Genomic DNA, 17,629 nt, shown 5'->3' on the forward strand with positions numbered 1-17,629 from the left:
ACATGTGTAGATGAATTGTTTACGTGTGTGGGTGGATTGTTTACGTGTGTAGATGAATTGTTTATTTATGTAGATGAATTGTTTAAGTGTGTAGGCTGATTGTTTACATGTGTAGATGGATTGTTTACAAGTGCGGCTAGATTGTTTACATGTGTGGGTGGATTGTTTACAAGTGCGGCTAGATTGTTTACATGTGTGGGTGGACTGTTTACATGTGTGGGTGGATTGTTTACATGTGAGTGTGGATTGTTTACAAGTGCGGCTAGAATGTTTACATGTGAGTGTTCATTGTTTACATTGAGTGTGGATTGTTTACGTGTGTGGGTGGATTGTTTACATGTGTGGGTGGATTGTTTACATGTGTGGGTGGATTGTTTACATGTGTGTGTGGATTGTTTACATGTGTGGGTGGATTGTTTACATGTGTGGGTGGATTGTTTACATGTGGGTGTGGATTGTTTACATGTGTGGGTGGATTGCTTACATGTGTGGGTGGATCGTTTAAACATCAACATCGACAATCTGCTATGAAAACAATGTGGGTGGATTGTTTACATTTATTGGTGGATTGTTTACATGTGTAGATGGATTGTGCACATGTGTAGGTGGATTGTTTACATGTGTAGATGGATTGTGTACATGTGTAGGTGGATTGTGTACATGCGTAGATGGATTGTTTACATGTGTAGGTGGATTGTTTACATGTGTAGATGGATTGTGTACATGTGTAGGTGGATTGTTTACATGTGTAGATGGATTGTGCACATGTGTAGGTGGATTGTTTACATGTGTAGGTGGATTGTTCAGATCAACACGTGTGTCATCAACAAACAATCTGCTATGGAAACCAACAACAGGTCAGGAAACGACATCAGCGCAATTTTGCTCACAGACCAACAAACCGATTTCAACGGAATGCTTCCATACATCATATACACTGCAGACCTAGCTAAAAAACATAAAATAAAAGTGAACTCGTGTAACGATCAGTGTCCGAAAGTTAACAGCAACCCGGTTTGTTGAGATGAACACAAACTTGTCACCACCATCTGTTGACAGATCAGCAAGCACACTGGACACCACGTGGTCAGGTCAAAACGATCTGCTCATAGACCACACCCAACCTCATCGGTCAATCCATGGACGCACACACACACACACACATACACACACACACACACACACATACATGCGCGCGCGCACACACACACACACACACACGCACACACACACACACACACAACACACACACACACACACACACACACACACACACACACACACAACACACACACACACACACACACACACACGCATACTCAAATGCACCCACGCAAGTACTGTCCATCGCTATGTAAACACCCACATTGCATCAACGGGCGAAAACCAGACCGATGTGTCTGTTCACACCTCAACAGACCGAACTCAAGCATAGTCTGTTCCTTTAAGAAATCCATCATCCACTTATTGTACGCACCCAACATTCTGTTAACAGATCACTGCCAACTCTAAAAAAAAAAATAAAAAAAAAAAATAACGATCTTCAGGTCAACATCCAAACTTCCACCATTGTGTAATCAGCAACGCCCGATTTTAACACAGCCTGCTAAAAAAAAATATATATAAAAAAGTTATTTCACAGATCACAAAAAAAAGGAAAGAAAAAAAGGTGAACACCCAGGTTCTATAACATCCGTTCAAGATCCACCACAGTGATTCAGAACCAGTCTCTCTCAAAATACAATAATTCTCCTAGACAAAGCTAGTTGATAACTTGACAACATCCAAGCTATTTTTGACTCCAAGCATACAAAACGTACACAGCATGCGATGGCACACTCAAGTATGAGCAAAAGTTATGCCACACACACACACACACACACACACACACACACACACACACACACACACACACACACACACAATCTGGTATAAAGTCACAGGAATAAATGTCCAATCTTGCAAAAAAGACTTTTTTTGTCTCCATGAGAGTCGAGGGCCTTGTATCCTGAGTAGAGGCATACGTGTGTCTTGCATAATAAGTAATCAGAGAGTATTGAACAAGCCAACAAAGAGATAAAACAACCCGATCCACAGTACAAAGAAACGGAAGTGATTGCCAGTCAGTTTTTTTAAACAAAGATCACCATCACCTGTACACCACCACGATAGAAGCAATTGTACATGTACATAGGCACGCGCACACACACACACACACACACACACACACACACACACACACACTCTCTCTCTCCTCTCTCTCATACACAAACCTCACAGCCTTAGCCGTTAAACCAAACATTTTTTTTTCTCCAGTAACCAAAATATCATGGTGTTTCGTTATGCATTTAAAAAAAGAAACAAGAAGAAATATGGGGCATGAAAATACGATTGCTATTGACCTTACAAAACCAAGCTGTTGTGGATAAGAATAAAGCTGAACGCGAGCAAGATCTACAGTAAAAGTCTTGTATTTCTGGTCTTACACTGGTGTCCCAAACCATTTCGAAAACACAGCCAGCAATACACGTTTGAGAAGAAAAAAGGGTAAAGGTAACCCCTAACTTTTTTAACGACAACTGGGGAAGTAAAATTGATATCCACTGTTTCTAGAACACGGCACAGGAAGGCGGGGCCCAGTCCTCTCCTTCCGCCGTTTAAACCTTCCCTAAACACAAATCAGGTTAACCCATTCACAACTGGGTGTGGAGTGGAAGAAATTCGGAGTAAAGCGCCTTTCCCAAAGGGACACAACACCATGCCGAAACAGAAGCCTCGAACCCTGATCTCTGGTGAACAACTGGATCACAAGTCCAACACCCTGGACCGTCTCTGCCACGGCGAGCGACTCAAATCAAATCAAAGCAAGACAATGAAAGCAACTGGAACTGGAAGACGTGATAACGTCCACGTGTGGAATCTTCATACACCATAACATCGCAGTTGTAGAACATTTTGTTGTTGTTGCGTTTTTGCCATTTTTCGATCGTTGTTCTCTCTCTTCCCCCCCTCTCCACTCCCTCCCCCCCCTCTATGTATGAAAATTTAGACTCACACTGATACACACTCGTACAATTCACATGTACAGACCTACATGCGGTTGCACAAACCCACACAATAAGCCTCAAATCAAATCAAATCAGGGTGCTTAGAGCCTCGCCCAGCACACTAAGGCCATCTCAAGGCTATCGCCACGTTAGCATCTGCTTCAAGTCACACGTACGCCTACCCACCCACCTGTTCAGACACTCCCTCCCCCCCCCCCGCCTCCCCCCCCACACACACACGCACAATGGTGCATTTTGCACTGGCACTGGATTTCATACAGTAGCGTTCAGAAGGAAAAAAAAACAAAAAAAACAAAAAACAAAAAACAACCACGTAACATCCCGCTCTCGTTCAATATCTTTTACAGACATTATCCAGGACCATCATACACAAAAAATTAACAAAAATATTGGCGAGTCAGCACTTGCATTTGACTGAGAGAGAGAGAGAGGGAGAGAGAGACAGACAGAGAGACAGAGCCAGCACTTGCATTTGACAAAGAGAGAGAGAGAGAGAGAGAGAGAGAGAGAGAGAGAGAGAGAGAGAGAGAGAATATGAGGACAAAACTACATAAAATGAAACCCAACACCGACAAAAAAATAAGCCTTCAACACCTGATACACTTAGAGAAAAACCAAAACCAAACAAAACAAAAACAGCAAAGAAAATTCAGCTCGCGCGCGTGTGTGCGTGCGTGCGTGCGCGCGCGCGATACAAGCAATGCGTATGCACATGACTGTGTTGTGTATTCATCAATCAATCATCAGTTCATATTTATCTATCTTTTACACAGTTTCATACAACATGTACAGTTTTACCTAACTGGAACCATATCAGTGATACTTGTGAATGTAAAATGCTCGACAATCATTGCCTTTTCTTTGCATGAACGTCAACAAAAAAAATGCATAGATTCAAAGCTACGTTTTCGAAACAAATCGAAAGCGCCGAAAAATACCACATACAGGTCATTCACAAGAAAAAACACAAAAAAAACAAACAAAACAAACAACCCAGCATACAAAACATCAAAGAATCTCACATACACAAAATACACTGGTCGTTTTCTTTTAAAACAAAAGCCGGCATAGGCATACTCACACACACAAACATGAGCGCACATGCAAAAAAACACACCCAAAACCAGGATTAAGATATGTGTCCCAAAATACTCCTTCATATGTTTCTATGCTGCAGACTACTATCTAGATATCTCCCGGTTAGTGAAACTGGCTACCTAACTATTTATAGCGCCACATGTCATTTATAGCGCTACGTGTCAATATCACTACGTCCAATAGAAATACGTGTCGGTCTCACTACTGTTTGAAGTTTTCACGATACGTTTCAATAGTGCTACATGTCAATAACGCATCGTGTTGTTGTAACTATGTTTAATAGAAATACGTGTCGATAACATCACTGCTTTAGGTTTCAACAGTGCCGTCTTAATAGCGTCAGTAGTGCGACATGTCGTCATCATTACGTTCCATAGAAATACGTGTCTATATAACTACTGTTTTAAGTTTTTATCGGAAGGTTTCAATAGCGCTACATATCAGTAGCACTACATGTCGTTCAATAGAAATGCGTGTCGGTCTCAATACTGTCTTAAGTTTTAACTCACTCAGTACGGCCAGTCCTCTCTTCTCCTCTACACAGACCCTTCGGATGTCCAGTGGGTGTCTCAATGACCCAACCTTTAGCTTCCGTCGTCAGAATTGTGGTATTCTTTGTCAACATTCACGTCTTCAGTATAAGAGCCTTCCGCTTGCAGTATTTTGATGATGGTAATTGGGATGAAACGTTGTTAACGTCGTCTCTTTCGCCGTTCGTATGGAGAGAGTTAACGATACGTCTTAATAGCGTTACATGTCGTTATCACTATGGTCAACAGAAATACGGTTCGATAACTCCACCGTTTTGAGTTTTAACGATACGTCTAAATAGCGATACATGTCAATAGCGCTACATGTCGCTATCACTACGTTCAACAGAAATACGTATCGATAACTCCACTGTTTTTAAGTTTTAACGATACGTCTTAATAACGCTTCCTGTCATTAGCGTTATGTGTCGTTACCACAACGTTCAACAGAAATACGTATCTATATCACTGTTGTTTCAAAGATAAGTTTCAATTGCGTTACGTAGCGCTGTCACCATGTTCAATAGAAATAAGCGTCGATAACATTACATGTTTTCAGTTTCAAAAGCGCTACTTGTCGTTATGACAACGATCAACAGAAATACGTGTCTATATCACTGTTATTTTAAGTTTTAACGATTCGTCTAAATACGTGTCGTTATCATTACGTTCGATAGCACTATTTGCCGATGGCACTACTGTTTTACGTTTCAGCTTAGTGTGAAAAAAAAAACCCCAAAAAACCCCGCTTCATGTCAATAGCATTACGTGTCAACAGCACTTTTTTTTAAATTTTTTTTTTAGCTTTTATGTTTTCGCTACCAACCAACTAACTCATTACTACGCTTCAAAAAAAACAACAAACCAATCTACACGTTGAGCTATTGAACGTAGTGACTCTGCCATGGAGCGCCATTACTGCTACAACTTGGTGTGATAAAATTAAATGTTGCACTGAACTGTGACGCAAGAGCCACTTTTGCACACCACACTTTCAAGCAGTTTAACTGATTTTGACGAACAAAAGCAATGCTGTCCCCAAAAGGAAGGAGTCCAAATCAAAAATGGCACACCCGAAGACGGAGTACAGCTCCCTACATGGCGGGGTAAAAAAAAGAAAAAGAAAAAAGGCCACACACGTAAGAGTCTACTCGTAAATGCGAATGAACGTGGGTATTGCAGCCAACGAAAGAAGATGAAGAAAAAGCGAGAGAGAGAGAGAGACGGAGAGAGAGAAGAGAAGATAAGAGAGAGAGAGAGAGAGAGAGAGAGAGAGAGAGAGGGAAACATAAGCACAGTTAAATACCAACAACAACAAAAAGTCACACCAATACTCTAGAAAACACACCTCTTCACACACACACACACACACACACACACACACACACACACACACACACACACACACACACACACACATACATTAAACCAACCAATCAACCAATCAATAAGTTATCCCTCCACCATATCCATATCCCCATGGCTTCAAATCACAGACAAAAAAACACAAAAAAAACAAAAAAAACCAAACAACAACAACAAAACAAAAAACAAAAAAAACCCCAACAACAAACAAACAAACAAAAACCTAAACGACTCCCAAACAAAAAATAAAACATTTATCAGTAGGCGCCGTCACATCACAGACAAAAACAATCAAACGAAGAAAAAAAAACCCACACACACACACAAAAAACAACAACAAAAAAAACAACAAAAAAACCACACAAAAATACCCCCTCCACCCCCCCCATCCCCCCCCCACCCCCCCAAGAAAAACAAAACAAAACAAAAAAAACCCAGCAACATTTCATCATCAGTAAGAGCTGTCACACTCCGGCGGGTGGAAGTACCCGAAGATGTTCAGTTCGTACATGGACGCCAGGATAGTGTAAAGGACGTAGATGACCAGGAGAAAGACACCGTACTTTTTGGTCAGCCGCCACCCGTTCAGGTGGGTGACGATCAGTAGAATGGCCACAGTGGACAGCAACATGAGACTGGAGTAGACCAGGCCTGGAAAGGATGGTGGGGTGGGGGGACAAATATTATTATAATGATGACAAATATGATTATAATCAAGGCCTGAATAAAGCGCGTTGGGTTACGCTGCTGGTCAGGCATCTCTGCTTGGCAGATGTGGTGTAGCGTATATGGATTTGTCCGAACGCAGTGACGCCTCCTTGGAGCTACTGAAACTGAAACTGAAACTGATATCATCGTTAATATCATTACTAATATTATTAATATCGACATCAATCACATTGTTATTACCATTATTATCATTATTACCATGATCATTATTCTTATTATTATTGATACTATTATCATCATTATCATCGTCAACATCGGCAACGTCATAATCATCAACATTATTATTATTATTATCATCATCATCGTAATTACTACGATGATATCTGATTTAATTGCTAACTTAAAAAAAAAAAAATGCTTTGAGTGTGTATGTATGGGGTGGATATGGGTGGGGTGTGTGTATATGTTGGGGTGGAGGGGGGACGTGTGTGTGTGGGGTGGGGGGTAGGGGGTGGGGGAGGTGGATCGTGTGTGGAGAGACAAGGGTGAGAGAGAGGGAGGTGGTGCGTATGTGGGTGCGTGCGCTTCTTCTATCAGTTCATGTAATTATACATACGCCATGCGCGCGTACAGACACACATAAATAAACACACACACACACACACACGAAAAAACAACATCCACACACACACACATTTACTCACAACAAAACACCGACCAAACCCCCTCCCCAATACGCTTCGCACCCCAGTCAAAAAACAACAACAACAAAAAAAACCCAACAACCCGTAACCATGCACTACAAGACCATGACGGTGCCAGAGTGCCCCATGACACCTCACAGTATCTCAGAGTGCCCCATGACGCCTCACAGTATCTCAGAGTGCCCCATGACGCCTCACAGTATCTCAGAGTGCCCCATGACGCCTCACAGTATCTCAGAGTGCCCCATGACGCCTCATAGTATCTCAGAGTGCCCCATGACGCCTCATAGTATCTCAGAGTGCCCCGTGGTGCCTCACAGTATCTCAGAGTGCCCCATGACGCCTCACAGTATCTCAGAGTGCCCCATGGTGCCTCACAGTATCTCAGAGTGCCCCATGGTGCCTCACAGTATCTCAGAGTGCCCCATGGTGCCTCACAGTATCTCAGAGTGCCCCATGGTGCCTCACAGTATCTCAGAGTGCCCCATGGTGCCTCACAGTATCTCAGAGTGCCCCATGGCGCCTCATAGTATCTCAGAGTGCCCCATGACGCCTCATAGTATCTCAGAGTGCCTCATGACGCCTCATAGTATCTCAGAGTGCCCCATGGTGCCTCATGGTATCTCAGAGTGCCCCATGGTGCCTCATGGTATCTCAGAGTGCCCCATGGTGCCTCATAGTATCTCAGAGTGCCCCATGGTGCCTCATAGTATCTCAGAGTGCCCCATGGTGCCTCATAGTATCTCAGAGTGCCCGATGGTGCTTCATGGTATCTTAGAGTGCCCCATGGTGCCTCATAGTATCTCAGAGTGCCCCATGGTGCCTCATAGTATCTCTGAGTGCCCCATGGTGCCTCATAGTATCTCAGAGTGCCCCATGGTGCCTCATAGAATCTCAGAGTGCCCCGTGACGCCTCATAGAATCTCAGAGTGCCCCATGGTGCCTCATAGTATCTCAGAGTGCCCCATGGTGCCTCATAGTATCTCAGAGTGCCCCATGGTGCCTCATAGTATCTCAGAGTGCCCCATGGTGCCTCATAGTATCTCAGAGTGCCCGATGGTGCCTCATAGTATCTCAGAGTGCCCCATGGTGACTCATAGTATCTCAGAGTGCCCCATGGTGCCTCATAGTATCTCAGAGTGCCCCATGGTGCCTCATAGTATCTCAGAGTGCCCCATGGTGCCTCATAGTATCATAGTATCTCAGAGTGCCCCATGGCGCCTCATGGTATCTCAGAGTGCCCCATGGTGCCTCATAGTATCATAGTATCTCAGAGTGCCCCATGGTGCCTCATAGTATCTCAGAGTGCCTCATGACGCCTCACAGTATCTCAGAGTGCCCCATGGTGCCTCACAGTATCTCAGAGTGCCCCATGGCGCCTCATGGTATCTCAGAGTGCCCCATGGTGCCTCATAGTATCATAGTATCTCAGAGTGCCCCATGGTGCCTCATAGTATCTCAGAGTGCCCGATGGTGCCTCATAGTATCTCAGAGTGCCCCATGGTGCCTCATAGTATCTCAGAGTGCCCCATGGTGCCTCATAGTATCTCAGAGTGCCCGATGGTGCCTCATAGTATCTCAGAGTGCCCCATGACGCCTCATAGTATCTCAGAGTGCCCCATGGTGCCTCATAGTATCTCAGAGTGCCCCATGACGCCTCATAGTATCTCAGAGTGCCCCATGGTGCCTCACAGTATCTCAGAGTGCCCCATGGTGCCTCATAGTATCTCAGAGTGCCCCATGGTGCCTCATAGTATCTCAGAGTGCCCCATGGTGCCTCATAGTACCTCAGAGTGCCCCATGGTGCCTCATAGTATCTCAGAGTGCCCGATGGTGCCTCATAGTATCTCAGAGTGCCCCATGGTGCCTCATAGTATCTCAGAGTGCCCCATGGTGCCTCATAGTATCTCAGAGTGCCCCATGGTGCCTCATAGTATCTCAGAGTGCCCCATGACGCCTCATAGTATCTCAGAGTGCCCCATGGCGCCTCATAGTATCTCAGAGTTCCTCAGAGTGCCCTACCTTCACTGTAGACCACCACGCCGGACCCAGGCTTGGTGACACAGGTCTCCAAGAACCATGGGATCCCCAGACACACCAGGATGTCAAAGACGTTGCTGCCTATAGCGTTAGACACCGCCATGTCTCCTAACCCTGCACACCAACAACATAGTGATGATGACGGTGGTGGTGATGATGATGACGATGATGACAAGATCCCCAGACACACCAGGATGTCAAAGACGTTGCTGCCTATAGCGGTAGACACCGCCATGACCCCTAACCCTGCACAGGCACAGCAATACTCAAATAAAAAAAAAAAAAAAAAAATATCGGGACGGGCGCAACAGCCGAGTGGTTAAGGAGATTTTTCAGATCTCCCAGGTCAACATATGTGCAGACCTGCTAGTGCCTGAACTCCCTTCGTGTGTACACGCAAGCAGAAGATCAAATACGCAACGTTAAAGATCCTGTAATCCATGTCAGCGTTCGATGGCTTGTGGAATCAAGAACATACTCAGCATGCACACCCCCGAAAGCGGAGTATGGCTGCCTATATGGCTGGGTAAAAACGGTCATACACGTAAAAGCCTACTCGTGTACATTCGAGTGAAGGTGGGAGTTGCAGCCCACGAACGAAGAAGAAGAAGCAGAAATATATATCACTATGGTGGTAACGATGATGATGACAATAACGATAACGGGAACAACGACGATTGGTGGATGACTGATAACATGATGGATGATTGAATAATGAAGACGATAACGATCATGATGATAACATTCATCCTGACCCAGAGCATGACTGAATGTTCTTTACTACATCAGTACACATCAACTTCATCACACGAAAACAAAACAGAACATACCCATCTGTGTTCACAGAACGTGCAGCGTCCCATCCCTCATTCCCGCAATAATGTGTGTGTGTGTGTGTGCGCGTGCGTGCATGTATGTGTGAGTGCGTGTATGCACATGCATGAATGTGTGTGTGTATGCATGCGCGCGCGCGCGTGTGTGTATTACCACCAGGCAAGCAAACGGCACTAAACTACGGGTTGCATTGGAAATGTCGGAGTATATTTGGTGTGTTATGAGGGACAATGACTGTGTGTTCGAAGTGGGATGTGTGTAATGTATTCGCACGCGAGCATGTGCATGTGTGTGCAAAACAGGAATGAACGTATGGAGTCTCCCGTCGGTCCGACAGATGAGTAGGCAGGCAGGCTTATCTGTCGGTGTGTGTCCTCATATGGGAGAAGAGGCCGATTCTGGATGCGCAGCACTTCCCACAGGTGTTGCAAGGGAAAACGTCTCCACAAGTTGAGCTCTGCTTCCTTCGCTCACGCTTCTCCTTAATGGCCAGCGTTCTCTTGTTTTCAAACGTCTTTATGCCACTAGAGCACAGCATCCTCCAGCGAGAGCGGTCAAGGGCATCCGTTTCCCAGGAAGCGACGTCTATGTCACAGGCTTTGAGGTTTGCCTCCAAGGTGTCCCTGAAGTGCTTGCAGGGTCATCCAAGTTCACGATCAGCAGGCCTTCGATGCTGGGCAGGCCGCTCCTCTCTAAGACCTGGAGGTTGGAGACCGTGTCTTGCCACTTTATGCTGAGGATCTTTCGTAGGCATCTTTGGTGAAACTGCTTAAGTTGTTGAATGTGACGGCGATACGTCGTCCATGTTTCACAGCAGTACAACAAGGTGGTCAGCACAACAGTGTATGAACAGTGTATTTCAATATCAAACTATTATTGTACCATCATACACACAGGCAGACAGACCCCCCCCTCTCCTGATCCCCCCCACACGACGACGACAACATGTGTGTGTGTGTGTGTGTGTGTGTGTGTGTGTGTGTGTGTGTGTGTGTGTGTGTGTGTATGTGTGTGTGTGTGTGTGTGTGACAAACACAGAGAGAGAGAGAGAGGCAGAAGAGGCAGAAGAAGAAGAAGAAGAAGGAGGAGGAGAAGAAGGAGGAGGAGAAGAAGAAAAAGAAGAAGAAGAAGAAGAAGGAGGAGGAGTAGGAGGAGGTGAAGAAGAAGAAGGAGGAGGAGGAGAAGAAAAAGAAGAAGAAGAAGGAGAAGAAGAAGAACGAGGAGGAGGAGGAGGAGGAGGAGAAGAAGAAAAAAAAAGAAGAACGAGGAGGAGGAGAAAGAGGAGGAGGAGAGGAGGAAGAAGGAGGAGGAGGAGGAGAAGAAGGAGGAGGAGAAGAAGAAAAAGAAGAAGAAGAAGAAGAAGGAGGAGGAGTAGGAGGAGGTGAAGAAGAAGAAGGAGGAGGAGGAGAAGAAAAAGAAGAAGAAGAAGAAGAAGAACGAGGAGGAGAAGGAGGAGGAGGAGGAGAAGAAGAAAAAAAAAAGAAGAACGAGGAGGAGGAGAAAGAGGAGGAGGAGAGGAAGAAGAAGGAGGAGGAGGAGGAGAAGAAGGAGGAGGAGAAGAAGAAGAAGCAGAAGAAGAAGAAGGAGGAGGAAGAGGAGGAGGAGGAGGAGGAGAAGAAGAAGGAGGAGAAGGAGGAGGAGGAGGAGGAGAAGAAGAAGAAGAAGAAGAAGAGGATGAGGAGGAGAAGAAGAAGAAGAAGAAGAAGAAGAAGAAGAAGAAGAAGGAGGAGGAGGAGGAGGAGGAGAAGGAGGAGAAGGAGGAGAAGAAGAAGAAGAAAAAGACGAAGAAGAAGGAGGAGGAGAAGAAGAAGGAGGAGGAGAAGAAGAAGAAGGAGAAGGAGAAGGAGGAGGAGAAGGAGGAGAACAACAACAACAAGAAATGAAGGTTGACCGTGACTTATCACTGACCATCTCTGACCACCAGCACACTGGCCACCACGTCCGGCAGACTGACCCCGAAGGCAATGAAGGTCAGACTCATCACGCTGTCAGGGATGTTGGCCGTGAAGCCTGCACAACATACCCACACTTTCACTTTCGGTTTCACTTTCGCTTTCACTTTCGGTTTCACTTTCTCTTGGAGGCGTCACTGCGATGGGGAAAAAATATATGCTACATGTATTGAGAGTATGTTATTTTGTGGGTTTTGTGCACTGTTTTTATTATTTAAAAAAACAACTTTTATACTATTAATGATTCTGTTTCATTAGCCCTTTCACCCTTTTATATGTTTCTACTCCTTCTTATGTGCTTTCTCGTGTCACTTTTAATTACGTACTGGATTTGTAAAGCGCTTAGAGCTTGCTTATGCTTGTATTATAGCGCTATACAAAAACAAAATAAAATATTTTCATTATTATTATCATCATCATCATCATTATTATCATTATTATCATTATTATTATTATTATTATTACAGAGAAAGAAGCAGACACACCCAGCTCTAACAGGCACCACTGACCTATGACGGTGATCATCCAGACCATGAGGAAGGAGAAGGCACTGAGCCAGACGAGGGACAGCAGGAAGGTGACGAGGAACCACTTCCGCAGGCTGGGCCGCCGGCAGTCGGGCACCGTCAGGAACATGGCGGCCGAGAGGGGCAGGGCCAGCAGCCACAGCCCCGCCCACAGGCACCCCTCGGGCCGCTCGCACAGCTTGTGCCACGTCTCCGCCTCCTGGTGGGCGTGGTCGCCTGTCAGGTGACGGAGAGGAGGAGGTGAGGGGGCAGGGTTTGTTATGGTGATTACATACCCCCCAAAAGATGGAGGGGCGGGGATTGCTATGGTGATAACATATAGCGAAAGATGGAGGGGCGGGCTTTGTTATGGTAGCTGTATACAGCAAAAGATGGAGGGGCGGGGTTTGTTATGGTAATCGCGTACAGCGAAACGATGGAGGGGCGGGGTTTGTTATGGTAATTACATACAGTGAAAAGATGGTGGGGCGGGGTCTGTTATGGTAATCACATACAACGGAAGAGGAGGGCCGGGGTTGTTATGGCATTTACATACAGCTATAGATGGAGGGGCGGGGTTTATTAAGATATTTCCTTCCCAACATAGATAGGGGGTGGGTGGGTGGGGGGTGGGGGGGGTTTGTTATGTTGATTGATACAGCGCAAGATGGAGGGGCGGGGTTACTAAGGTCTTTTAGTTTAAGTTGTTTTTGTTATTGTAAAGAAATAGTAATGAGAACTACTGCAGCAACAATACAACTGACAGTACAACACAAGATACAAGAATACTCCCGTCATCTCCAAAAGAGAATTTACTTACACGCTTGCTGATAAAAATGTGACATATAAAGAAAAACAAGATGAACATAGCATCCAAAGAACAGTACAACACAGTCTGAGCATGCTGCCACGATTCAATAAGAACACTGATTCATAACTGATACATGTTTAGCAGTGTGTAAACTAATACAAAACATGTTATGCTCATCGGTATATATATATCTATATATATATACTGCAACAATAACTGACCTCTGGTCAAACGGACGGATTATGATGGGGTTGGGGGCAGGATTCTCTGTGTGTGTGTGTGTGTGTGTGTGTGTGGTGTTTTGCTTTTAGTTTTTGTTATCGTAATAATATTAAACTATAGGGGATGGAGGGAGGGAGGCATAGAGAGAGACAGAGAGGCAAAGAGACAGAGAGAGAGAGAGAGAGAGAGAGAGACAGACAGACAGACAGACAGACAGAGACAGAGAGATTGAAACTGGTTTGTTTTTTTTATTGAGGGAAAAGGAACAAGCATACAACAGCCAATGTTCATCCTACCCAGGTGAAAGAGAATATAAATTGGTCTGGGGAATACAACAAAAAGTAATTACATATCCTCCAAATGGCAAACAACAACAATAAGAAAAAAACAACCCCAAAACCCCAACAAAACAAACAAATTGCAGAGAAATACAATAAAATAGAGAGAGAGAGCTAGAGAGAGAAACAGACAGACAGACAGAGACAGAGACAATGTTTTGATTACACATCAGCGTCTTGGTCACACAACAGTAGTCTGAATCAATGTCTTGAATGTCATACGGAATCAATGTTTTGTTTACACAACAGAAGACGATAACAGTGTCTTGGTTACACAACAGTAGTCTGAATCAAAGTCCTGTAGACTGAATCAATGTATTGCTTGCACAACAGTAGACTGTATCAATGTCTTGAATGTCATACGGTATCAATGTTTTGTTTACACAACAGAAGACGATAACAGTGTCTTGGTTACACAACAGTTGCACATCAGAAGACTGTATCAATATCTTGAATGTCATACGGTATCAATGTTTTGTTTACACAACAGAAGACGATAACAGTGTCTTGGTTACACAACAGTTGCACATCAGAAGACTGTATCAATGTCTTGAATGTCATACGGTATCAATGTTTTGTTTACACAACAGAAGACGATAACAGTGTCTTGGTTACACAACAGTAGGTATACCACGTGTCAATGTACGCCTAGAGCCTATGTGAATGTCTTGTCTACACACTAGTAGCCTGTGTCAATGTCTTGCTCACACACACACACATCTGTAACCTGTATCAATGTCATGTTTACAGGTCAACAGCCTGCATCAATGTCATGTCAACAGATCAACAGTCTGTATCAATGCCTTGTTTACAGATCAACAGTCTGTATCAATTTCATGTTTACAGATCAACAGTCTGTATCAATGTCATGTTTACACATCAACAGCCTGTATCAATGTCATGTTTACAGGTCAACAACCCGCATCAATGTCATGTTTACAGGTCAACAGCCTGCATCAATGTCATGTTTACAGGTCAACAGCCCGTATCAATGTCATGTTTACAGGTCAACAGCCCGTATCAATGTCATGTTTACAGGTCAACAGCCCGTATCAATGTCATGTTTACAGGTCAGTATCACTCACGCTTCACAAGCACACACCAGGTGAGGAAGCGATACGTAGGGAAGGTTAGAGGTTTCATGCACTAAATTCATTTCGCCCTGGGCTTGAGCGGTGCTGCAGCATCAAATACTGATTCATCAAACTTGATTTCCCACCTTTCAACTAACTGTGTACGAGTAGAAAATTGACACAATAACTCTTAATTAAAACTTATGGTTAAACTTCGTGACGAAGTTTGGGTACAGATCAAGCATGTGGAGTGATGGCCTAGAGGTAACGCGTCCGCCTAGGAAGCGAGAGAATCTGAGCGCCCTGGTTCGAATCACGGCTTAGCCGCCGATATTTTCTCCCCCTCCACTAGACCTTGAGTGGTGGTCTGCACGCTAGTCATTCGGATGAGACGATAAACTGAGGTCCCGTGTGCAGCAGGAAAAACAAGTAAAACTGCACGCAGGAAAAAAAAAAAAAAAAAAAAAAAAAGGTTGGCGCTGTAGTATAGCGACGCTCTCTTCCTGGGGAGAGCAGCCCGAATTTCACACAGAGAAATCTGTTATGATAAAAAGAGAAATACAAATACAAATGTTCTAGAACTTTTTTGTTTTAAAGTTTCATTACGGGAAACCTGTTGACGATGTTTGGGCACAGATCAAGCATCTTCTAAAACTTTTTTTTTTGCACGTTTTATTGCGCTCAAAGCAAGAAAGTTATGCTTTACTTTAAAAATTTAAAGAAATATATATACGGTGTTTTTGACCCAGACAATGATATTTGGAAATGATCGTAGAAAACATGGATAGGAGAGGCAATATGTATTTTGCTTTTACATTTTGAATTCATCAAAAAATTACTGTTAAAACCTCTTGGGCGGAGAAAATTACAAGCTGAAATACACTTGACGCTGACAAAATTCAGCATTAGTCCTTCTGTATATCCAGTAGCCAAGATCTAATCTTTCTGTCTGTTCATACGGAAGACCTAATCGTTCTGTAAATCCGACTGTCGAGACATAATCTTTCTACACAGTCATATGCAAGACCTAATCTTTCTCTTCTCCCATTAGTCAAGACCAGATATTTCTGTTCACAGATATTCAAGACCTGATCTTTCTGTGCACCCGGTAGGCTATTAAAGCTTCAATCTTTTCATAAGCACAATACTAAAGATATAATCTTTCAGCATACTCAGTATGCAATAATTCAATCTTTCTCGACATTCAATATTCAAAACGTAATCCTTCTGTAGACCCAGTATCAAATAACTGATCTCCCTGCACACCCGAAATTCAAAACGTAAGCTTTCTGTGTAACAAACATTCACGAACTAATCTTTCTGAGTATATCCGTCTTCCATGCATCAAGCAGTTTTAGCTGCACGCGCTCTGCGTTGATTACAACGGGGGCAAGGCACACGCAGGGATAGACGTCAGGGGAAAAAAAAGCGGGGAATTCCTTGGATGAAACAAGCAACCGCAACGCCCAGACATGCTCTGAGCACTGTGTTTGTGAGCTGTGTAAGTTTCTTTTCCCAAGGCAAGCTTATACTGAGCTGCAAAACTCACTCCGTGGACTGCAAACCTCATTTGAGGCACATATCTTTAATTAAGAGCCTGGAAAAATGCAACTGCGTTGTCAGTTAGAATATTGGGACCTGACACAATGCTATCAACTCTTTCTTCTTCTTCTACTTCTTCGTTCGTGGACTATGCAACTCCCACGTTCACTCGTATGTACAAAAGTGGGTTTTTACGTGTATGAATGTTATCAGAAAATTGGTGGACCTGACACAATGTTATCACCTCTTCTTCTTCTGCTTCTTCGTTCGTGGACTGCAACTCCCACGTTCACTCGTATGTACACGAGTGGACTTTTACGTGTATGAGTGTTATCAGTAAATTGGTGGACTGCACATCTCAGTTCGGTCACAAAGACCGGTGTCTTATAGTTGCCTGAAGAAACGGAACTGCATTGTTGGTTGAAATCTTGGGTTTCGACACAAAGTTATCTATAAACCACATGTTTTTCTTTTTACATGATAACTGATGTGTACATGGTGATAAGTGAAGGGTTTGTCAGTTGGGTTTTTTGTTGTTGTTGTTGTTGTTGTTGTTTTTGTGTTGTTTTTTTTGCTGATGGGCATTTTATTTTAAATGAGTCTAAAGAAAATTTTCTGTTTTTGGTTGAAGCAGATAATAAAGTATTTTGAATTGAATTGAATTGGAACTGGTAAACTGATATGAGACACAAAGCCTATACCTTTTATTTGCCTGGAGATATGCAGCTACATTGTCAGTTAAAATCTTTGGGTGTGTTATCAAGAAAACATTAGACATGCATTTCCCTTCAGTTCAGCCTAGTATAGTTTAATGATAATTACACTTGCATGTGTCAGTGTGTGATTGAAGAAGGTAATTAGGCAAACCACTAGATTG

At 43.8% G+C, this 17,629-nt stretch overlaps 1 protein-coding gene across 1 annotated transcript in view; it reads right to left on the minus strand.

Moving 5' to 3' along the window:
* Positions 1-6,512: 6,512 nt before the first annotated feature.
* LOC143294226 (putative sodium/potassium/calcium exchanger CG1090) overlaps positions 6,513-17,629 on the minus strand; it is a 21,976-nt gene continuing 10,859 nt past the window's right edge. Inside the window, exons 7-10 of the mRNA XM_076605656.1 lie at positions 12,770-13,003; positions 12,217-12,318; positions 9,457-9,588; positions 6,513-6,712 (exon numbers count right to left, since the gene is read on the minus strand). Of these exons, the coding sequence (XP_076461771.1) occupies positions 6,513-6,712; positions 9,457-9,588; positions 12,217-12,318; positions 12,770-13,003 (668 nt within the window). The remainder of the gene's footprint in view (positions 6,713-9,456; positions 9,589-12,216; positions 12,319-12,769; positions 13,004-17,629) is intronic.

The sequence above is a fragment of the Babylonia areolata genome, chromosome 19, assembly GCF_041734735.1.
Source record: "Babylonia areolata isolate BAREFJ2019XMU chromosome 19, ASM4173473v1, whole genome shotgun sequence".
Lineage (NCBI taxonomy): Eukaryota > Metazoa > Mollusca > Gastropoda > Neogastropoda > Buccinidae > Babylonia > Babylonia areolata.